General features: G+C 47.7%; 1 protein-coding gene across 1 annotated transcript; it reads left to right on the forward strand.

The window, feature by feature from the left end:
• The first annotated feature begins 6,687 nt into the window (after nt 1–6,687).
• LOC147794703 (uncharacterized) lies at nt 6,688–7,233 on the forward strand. Its single transcript, XM_087117508.1, has one exon. The coding sequence runs from the start codon at nt 6,688–6,690 to the stop codon at nt 7,231–7,233; it is 546 nt and encodes a 181-aa protein (XP_086973634.1).
• The last annotated feature ends 2,614 nt before the right edge of the window (nt 7,234–9,847 follow it).

The following is a 9,847-nucleotide window of genomic DNA, read 5'->3' on the forward strand; positions in this document are numbered from 1 at the left end:
CGAAGGGACTCTTCCCCGTAGACGAGCTTGTTTGGCAATTGAAGCCAAATTGGGCGACATCTAACAGTTGTATCTAGTTCTTCTGGCGAGCGTCGACGAAGTGACGTAAGTATTCTTCGAGCAAGCAATTGAACCGTTCTGTCTGTCCATCGGTTTGAGGGTGATAACTCGAGGAGATGTTTAAGGTTGTTCCCAAGAAGGCGAATAACTCAGTCCAGAATGTCCCAATGAATCTGCCATTCCTATCACTGATGATGCTTGACGGAATGCCCCATAACTTTACAACGTGTTTGAAAAACAGTTGGGCTGTGAGTTCCACCAAGCATAATTTGGGAGTGGGGATGAATGTCGCATATTTTGAGAATCGGTCTACGATAACCAAGATGGCGTCATATTCTCCGACTTTTGGGAGGTGTGTTATGAAGTCCAGAGATACACTTTCCCAGGATCTTGTTGGCATAGGTAGAAGTTCCAAGAGTCCAGAGACTTTGGCTTTCTCGACTTTGTCCTGTTGACAGATGAGGCACGTCTTGGTGTATTGCATGATGTCGTCTCGCATGTTTGGCCAGAAGTACCCCTTCTTTATTAGGGCGTATGTTCTTTGCCACCCAGGGTGTCCGGCCCATAAGGTATCATGACATTCCTGAATGAGCTTCTTCCTCAGTTCCCCCGTTCTTGGGACATACAATCTGTTTCCTTTGGTTATCAGGAGGTCTCCCTCAACCCAAAACTGTCGTGTCTTTCCAGCTTTAGCTAGTTCAACGACGGCTTTGGCCGATGGATCTTTGTGTAAATGTTCCTTGATGATGTCGCGCATCGATCCATCGATCTTACTTGAATGAATATGGGCTAACATGCACAGGGCCGCATGTTCGCCCTTCCGACTCAGCGCGTCGGCTGCTTGATTACTCTTTCCTGCTTTGTGTTCGAACTTGAAGTCGAATTCGGCCAACGACTCCTGCCACCGGGCTTGTTTTGCTGTTAATTTTGGTTGATCAAAGAAGTGGCAAATGACGCTGTTATCCGTCTTCACTACGAACTGTGATCCCAAGAGATACTGTCTCCAGACTCGAAGGTAGTGGACTACAACCAACATTTCTTTCTCGGAGACAGTGTATGTTCGTTCGGCATCGTTGAGCTTTCGAGTTTCGTAAGCGATGGGGTGGCCTTCCTAAATAAGGACCCCACCTAGAGCAAAGTCGGAAGCATCGGTTTCTATTTCAAATGGCTTTGTAACATCTACCAACCCGAGGACAGGACCCCTCGTCATGGTTGTTTTCAGATTTTCAAAGGCCATTTGACAATCATTCGACCACGACCAAGGGTGGTCTTTCTTCAACAGCTCTGTCAATGGGGCGGCTCGTCGTGAAAACCCTTCGACGAACCGCCTATAGTAGTTGGCTAATCCTAAGAAGGACCGCAACTCGGATACGGAAGTAGGAACTTTCCATTCTTTGATAGCTTTTATCTTGTTGCTATCCATACTAATTTGTCCACATCTGACGACATGTCCAAGGAAGTTGATGCATGTTTGTGTGAATGCACATTTCTCTTTCTTCACATACAGTTGGTTCTGCCGTAGCTTGTCAAACACCAGCTTCAACTGCACCTTGTGTTCCTCGAGGGTTGTGCTGTAAACAACGATGTCGTCGAGGTATACTATGACGAACTAATCCAAGTATTCGTAGAAAACCTGGTTCATCAACGTGCAGAAAGTAGCTGGGGCGTTTGTCAAGCCAAAGGGCATTACTAGGAATTCAAAGGCCCCATATCTTGTTACGCACGTCGTCTTGGGTTCGTCCCCTTTGGCAATACGTACTTGATAATATCCTGATCGTAAGTCCAACTTTGTGAAGTACTTGGCCCCGTGAAGTTGGTCAAACAAGTTGGATATTATCGACAAAGGATATTTGTTGCGTACTGTCTCCTTGTTTAAGGCTCTATAGTCTATGCACAGACGCAACGTCCCATCCTTCTTCTTCTGGAACAGTACGGGGGCTCCATAAGGTGCCTTTGCCGGGCGAATGAATCCCGCCTTCAGCAACTCATCCAGTTGTTTCCTCAATTCGGCTAGCTTGGGCGGAGCCATCCGGTATGCATTCTTCGCTGGCGGTTTAACCCCGGGGAGGAGTTCGATTTCGTGGTCAATGCCTCGACGAGGTGGTAGTGTTTGGGGTAGACTCTCTGGATTATGTAGGTATAGCTGTTTAGTACTTCCTTGATTTCCTCTGGGACAGTCTCTTCGGTGGTTGCTTCTTCCATCAGTGGTATGGCCATGAATGTAGGTTCCTCTTGTGCGAGTCCCCTTTTCAGCTGTATGCCCAAGATCATTCGAAGATTACCTGGTTGCTTGATGCTTGCAGGTATTACTGTGGGGTTGCGGTCGGTGATCACCAAGCATTTTGCCAGTGGCATTGGGATGACCTTGTGTTCTAGGAGGAACTCCATCCCAAGTACCACGTCGAAGTCGTCCATGCGAACCACGACAAGGTCTAGCTCTCCAGTCCAATCCTCTATTTTGAAGGGGACTCCTTTGGAAACTCCCACAATAGGCAAGGCTTCGGAGTTGACAGCTTTCATCTTCCCCGGGTCCTTTCCTATGGTGAGTCCCAATCTTCGGGCTTCTTGATCGGCAATGAAGTTGTGGGTTGCTCCAGAGTCTATCAGAGTGCTCTTGCTCGGTCGAGAATTTATTGTTGCATCTACGAACATGAGCCCTTTCTCTATTATCTCCTTCGGTTCGACTTTCCGTTGGAGGGCTGACAAGAATTTGAGTGCGCCCATTCGGGGGTTGTCGTGATCTTCCTTCTTGTCTAGCATAGTCTCGACCCTTGCCTCATTGCTCTCTTGAATGGACACTTGGAGCACAGTGAGAGAGGCCCGATGAGGACAGTAGGACACTTTGTGGGGACCTTTACACAGCATGCATTGAAAAGGCGTCGTCGGGTGGTTCTTTGGATGGTAAGGCCCTCGAGATGTCCCCGCTTGATTGTTCTGAGGAGGTCTATCCGTCCATCCGCTCGGTCTGTTGGGGCTTCCATTTCGATGACCTGGTGGCTTGTATGTTTTGCCCCCAGTGTTTGGGGCCGGTGTCATTCTTCTTTGGGATCCCGCTTCGTTCCCACAGTCTAGGAGTCTCTCGGCGTAGGCCATTGCGGCATCTAGGGTTTGGACCTTGTTCTCATGTAACTTTGTTTTGGCCCACGGCTGTAACCCATTTATAAAGAAGAACACCTTGTCCTTCTCTGCTGTGCCCCTGATATCCAACATCAGGGTTGAGAACTGTCTGACATAGTCTCGTATGTTTCCAGTATGTTTCAGGGCTACTATTTTCTCCATTGCTATCTGTCTTGCGTTTTCGGGGAGGAATTGTTCCCTCAACTCTCTCTTGAGGTCCTCCCATGAGTCGATGGTGCACAATCCATCATCGATGTCTTGCATCTTCGTACGCCACCACAGTTTGGCGTTGTCTATGAGATACATCGCGGCTACAATCACCTTCTTGTCGTCGGTACAAGCCGTCGTGGTTTTGAAGTACTGTTCGACATCAAAGATGAAGTTTTCCAACTCTTTGGCGTCCCGATTCCCTTTGAAGGCTCTAGGGTCTGGGAACCTTAGTTTGTTGGATCCTGCATTAGTTTACCCAGCCGTGACGCCCTCCACGGCTTTCATGGTCACTTCAATCCGAGTGCTCATGGCGGCCATCCTTTCTTGGAGGTCGTCGATTGTTGTTCTGAATTCATCAGCTAATCCATTGAACAAACTCATCAATGTATTTTGTAGTACGTCGAACTCTTCGCCACGTCCCTCTTTGTGCGCGACAGAGCTATCCGGACTACCAGACGATTTTGGGCTGCTCGTAGGAGCAACTCTTTCTTCGAGCGAGGTCACTCGAAACATCAGTTCTGCGATTGGCAACCCATCCAGGCGGTTGCCCATTGCGTCAACTTCTACGACTTTCTCACTCAGTTCGGTCACCCATTTTTCCAGGAGACAGAGAGTGTCAGGGACTTCTTTTAGGAACAGCATTTCCTCTTTTATTAGCGTAAGTCGGTCGGCTTGTGCTTTGGGTGTCGACTTTGTCGTCGACATGATCTCGGTCTTGATGATCTTACGGAGCTAACAAAGCTCTGATACCACTTGACACAATCGCGCTTTCGAAGGCAGCGGACTAGCGATTGTGCGGCACTCACTTTCCAGCGACAAGTGAGCTTAAGTCAATTTGTTCTTGCGTCGCCTACGGCCAAGCGACGTATGATCGAGCCTCTAGCCTCGGTTTTAAAAAACGAGGAGAGAGAGATTTTAGAAAGAGAGATTTTGAAAAGAGACGTTATATAAGCAAGCAAGAGAAAGAGAACAACGACTTAACATATATAACCTTGGGTAGGGAGAAGTTGACCACTAGTCATATCCCCCTATAGTACATTCTGAGCCATTTTAAGTCTGGCAGGCCTAGACATGATATTTTTGAGGCGTCATACGCCCTAGAATTACAAAAGGAAAAACACTAGAATGAAAAGACATGACAAGAGTTTGGCTTGTCATGGGCATGCGGCCATGGGCAACATGCCCTAGACGAGCATGACCGTGACACCAAGCGCCAAAGAGAGCTCGATCATTTTCTGCTAAAGAATCAGTCAATGGCTTTAATAATCTTTCTTCCTAAAATTGCATTAACCTTGGAACTATGCACGACTGTACCTCACAGTTTTGTTTGAGCTTCATGAACTCCCAATAGCCTTTAAGAAGCCTCACTCAGCACATGCCGTTTCTCGCATGGTGAAGCAACGACTCTGTTTGACCTTTGTTGTTGCACGTCTTTTTTATCTTAGCTTTGTCGATACGAGCCTTGTGTCACGGTCATGCTCGTCCAGGGCGTGTTGCCCATGACCGCATGCCCATGACAAGCCAAACCCTTGTCATGTCTTTTCATTCTAGTGTTTTTCCTTTTGTAATTCTAGGGCGTATGACGCCTCAAAAATATCATGTCTAGGCCTGCCAGACATAAAATGACTCAGAATGTACTATAGGGGGATATGACTAGTTGTCAACTTCTCCCTACCCAAGGTTATATATGCTAAGTCGTTGTTATCTTTCTCTTGCTTGCTTATATAACGTCTCTTTCCAAAATCTCTCTTTCTAAAATCTCTCTCTCCTCGTTTTCTAAAACCTTCTTTTAAAATCGAGGCTAGAGGCTCGATCATACGTCGCTTGGCCGTAGGCGACGCAAGAACAAATTAGCTTAGCTCACTTGTCGTTGGAAAGTGAGTGCCGCACAATCGCTAGTCTGCTGCCTTCGAAAGTGCGATTGTGTCAAGTGCTATCAGAGCTTTGTTAGCTCCGTAACATCGTAAAGACCAAAATCATGTCGGCGACAAAGTCGACACCCAAAGCACAAGCCGACCGGCTTACGCTAATAGAGGAGGAAATGTTGTTCCTCAAGGAAGTCCCTGACACCCTTCGTTTCCTGGAAGCACGGGTGACCGAATTGAGTGGGAAAGTCGTAGAAATCGACGCAATGGGCAACTGCCTGGATGGGTTGCCAATCGCATAACTGATGTTTCGAGTGACCTCGCTCGAAGAAAGAGTTGCTCCTACGAGCAGCCCAAAACCGTCTGGTAGTCCGGATAGCTCTGTCGCGCACAAAGAGGAACGTGATGAAGAGTTCGACGTGCTACAAAATACAATGATGAGTTTGTTCAATGGATTAGCTGATGAATTCAGAACAACAATCGACGACATCCAAGAAAGGATGGCCTCCATGAGCACTCGAATTGAAGTGACCATGAAAGCCGTGGAAGGCGTCACGGATGGGCAAACTAATGCAGGATCCAACAAACTAAGGTTCCCAGACCCTAGAGCCTTCAAAGGGAATTGGGACGCCAAGGAGTTGGAAAACTTCATCTTTGATGTCGAATAGTACTTCAAAGCCACGACGGCTTGTACCGACGACAAGAAGGTGACTGTAGCCGCGATGTATCTCATAGACGACGCCAAACTGTGGTGGCGTTTGAAGATGCAAGACATCGAGGATGGATTGTGCACCATCGACTCATGGGAGAACCTCAAGAGAGTTGAGGGAACAATTCCTCCCCGAAAACGCAGGACATATAGCAATGGAGAAAATAGTAGCCCTGAAACATACTGGAAACATACGAGACTATGTCAAACAGTTCTCAACCCTGATGTTGGATATCAGGGGCACAGCAGAGAAGGACAAGGTGTTCTTCTTTATAAATGGGTTACAGCCGTGGGCCAAAACAAAGTTACATGAGAACAAGGTCCAAACCCTAGCTGCCGCAATGGCCTACGCCGAGAGACTCCTAGACTGTGGGAACGAAGCGGGATCCCAAAGAAGAATGACACCGGCCCCAAACACTGGGGGCAAAACATACAAGCCACCAGGTCATCGAAATGGAAGCCCCAACAGACCGAACGGAGGTAACGACAGACTAAGCGGATGGACGGATAGACCTCCTCAGAACAATCAAGCGGGGACATATCGAGGACCTTACCATCAACCACCCGACGACACCTTTACAATGCATGCTGTGTAAAGGTCCCCACAAAGTATCCTACTGTCCTCATCGGGCCTCTCTCACTGTGCTCCAAGTGTCCATTCAAGAGAGCAATGACGCAAGGGTCGAGACTATGCTAGACAAGAAGGAAGATCACGACAACCCCCGAATGGGCGCACTTAAATTCTTGTCAGCCCTCCAACGGAAAGTCGAACCGAAGGAGATAATAGAGAAAGGGCTCATGTTCGTAGATGCGACAATAAACTCTCAACCGAGCAAGAGCACTCTGATAGACTCAGGAGCGACCCACAACTTCATTGCCGATCAGGAAGCCCGAAGATTGGGACTCACCATAGGAAAGGACCCGGGAAAAATGAAAGCTGTCAACTCCGAGGCCTTGCCTATTGTGGGAGTTTCCAAAGGAGTCCCCTTCAAAATAGGGGATTGGACAGGAGAGCTGGACCTTGTCGTGGTTCGCATGGACGACTTCGACGTGGTACTTGGGATGGAGTTCCTCCTAGAACACAAAGTCATCCCAATGCCACTGGCGAAATGCTTGGTGATCACCGACCGCAACCCCATAGTAATACCTGCAAGCATCAAGCAACTAGGTAATCTTCGAATGATCTCGGCCATACAACTGAAAAGGGGACTCGCACGAGAGGAACCTACATTCATGGCCATACCACTGATGGAAGAAGCGACCACCGAATAAACTGTCCTAGAGGAAATCAAGGAAGTACTAAACAGTTATGCCGACGTAATGCCAGAGAGTCTACCCCAAACACTACCACCTCGTCGAGGCATTGACCATGAAATCGAACTCCTCCCCGGGGTTAATCCGCCAGCGAAGAACGCATATCGGATGGCTCCGCCCGAGCTAGCCGAATTGAGGAAACAACTGGATGAGTTGCTGAAGGCGAGATTCATTCGCCCGGCAAAGGCACCTTACGAAGCCCCCGTACTGTTCCAGAAGAAGAAGGATGGGACGTTGCGTCTGTGCATAGACTATAGAGCCTTAAACAAGGTGACGATACGCAACAAATATCCGCTGCCGATAATATCCGACTTGTTTGACCAACTTCACGGGGCCAAGTACTTCACGAAGTTGGACTTACGATCAGGGTATTACCAAGTACGTATTGCCGAAGGGGACGAACCCAAGACGACGTGCGTAACAAGATATGGGGCCTTCGAATTCCTAGTAATGCCCTTTGGCTTGACAAACGCCCCAGCTACTTTCAGCACGTTGATGAACCAAGTTTTCTACGAATACTTGGATCAGTTCATCATAGTATACCTTGACGACATCGTTGTTTACAGCACAACCCTAGAGGAACACAAAGTGCACTTGAAGCTGGTGTTTGACAAGCTACGGCGGAACCAATTGTATGTGAAGAAAGAGAAATGTGCATTCGCACAAACATGCATCAACTTCCTTGGACATGTCGTCAAATGTGGACAAATTAGTATGGATAGCGACAAGATAAAAGCTATCCAAGAATGGAAAGTTCCTACTTCCGTATCTGAGGTGCGGTCCTTCTTAGGATTAGCCAACTACCATAGGCGGTTTGTCGAAGGGTTTTCACGACGAGCCGCCCCATTGACAGAGTTGTTGAAGAAAGACCACCCTTGGTCGTGGTCGAATGATTGTCAAATGACCTTTGAAAATCTGAAAACAACCATGACGAGGGGTCCTGTTCTCGGGTTGGTAGATGTTACACAACCATTTGAAATAGAAACAGATGCTTCCGACTTTGCTCTAGGTGGGGTCCTTATTCAGGAAGGCCACCCCATCGCTTACGAAAGTCGAAAGCTCAACGATGCCGAACGGAGATACATCGTCTCCGAGAAAGAAATGCTGACTGTAGTCCACTGCCTTCGAGTCTGGAGACAGTATCTCTTGGGATCACAGTTCGTAGTGAAGACGGATAACAGCGCCATTTGCCACTTCTTTGATCAACCAAAATTAACGGCAAAACAAGCCCGGTGGCAGGAGTCGTTGGCCGAATTCGACTTCAAGTTCAAACACAAAGCAGGAAAGAGTAATCAAGCAGCCGACGCACTGAGTCGGAAGGGCGAATATGCGACCCTGTGCATGTTAGTCCATATTCATTCAAGTAAGATCGATGGATCGATGCGCGACATCATCAAGGAACAGTTACATAAAGACCCATCGGCCAAAGCCGTCGTCGAACTAGCTAAAGCTGGGAAAACACGACAGTTTTGGGTTGAGGGAGACCTTCTGATGACCAAAGGAAACAAATTGTATGTCCCAAGAACGGGAGAACTGAGGAAGAAGCTCATTCAGAAATGTCATGATACCTTATGGGCCGGACACCCTGGGTGGCAAAGAACATACGTCTTAATAAAGAAGGGATACTTCTGGCCAAACATGCGAGACGCCATCATGCAATACACTAAGACGTGCCTCATTTGTCAACAGGACAAAGTCGAGAAAGCCAAAGTCTCTGGACTCTTGGAACCTCTACTTGTGCCAACAAGACCCTGGGAAAGTGTATCTCTGGACTTCATAACACACCTCCCAAAAGTCGGAGAATATGACGCCATCTTGGTTATCGTAGACCGATTCTCAAAATATGCGACATTCATCCCCACTCCCAAATTATGCTTGGCGGAACTCACAGCCCAACTGTTTTTCAAACACGTTGTAAAGTTATGGGGCATTCCGTCGAGCATCATCAGTGATAGGAATGGCAGATTCATTGGGACATTCTGGACTGAGTTATTCGCCTTCTTGGGAACAACCTTAAACATCTCCTCGAGTTATCACCCTCAAACCGATAGACAGACAGAACGGTTCAATTGCTTGCTCGAAGAATACTTACGTCACTTCGTCGACGCTCGCCAGAAGAACTGGATATAACTGTTAGATGTCGCCCAATTTTGCTTCAATTGCCAAACAAGCTCGTCTACGGGGAAGAGTCCTTTCGAAATTGTAAGTGGACGACAACCGACCTTACCCCATATTATTTATCATCCTTATGCAGGGAAAGACCCTCAAGCTCACAACTTTACAAGAGAATGGAAGCAGACGACAGATATAGCCCGCGCATATTTAGAGAAGGCTTCCAAGCATATGAAAAAGTGGGCGGACAAGAAGCGTTGCCCCCTTCAATTCTGAGCAGGAGATCAAGTTCTTATCAAGCTGAGACTAGAACAAATCAGATTTCGCAGTTGAAAGGACCAAAGACTAGTTCGAAAATATGAAGGCCCGGTTGAAGTCCTTAAAAAGATCGGGGCTACCTCCTACCGAGTTGCACTACCCGCATGGATGAAAATCCACCCAGTAATTCATGTGAGCAACT

The sequence above is a fragment of the Cucurbita pepo genome, chromosome 1 (assembly GCF_057944985.1).
Source record: "Cucurbita pepo subsp. pepo isolate OVF chromosome 1, ASM5794498v1, whole genome shotgun sequence".
NCBI classification, from domain to species: domain Eukaryota; kingdom Viridiplantae; phylum Streptophyta; class Magnoliopsida; order Cucurbitales; family Cucurbitaceae; genus Cucurbita; species Cucurbita pepo.

Bases quoted from the DNA above. Each gene is read 5' to 3' on its own strand.
- LOC147794703 (XM_087117508.1), top strand. From the start codon at position 6,688: ATGGGCGCACTTAAATTCTTGTCAGCCCTCCAACGGAAAGTCGAACCG.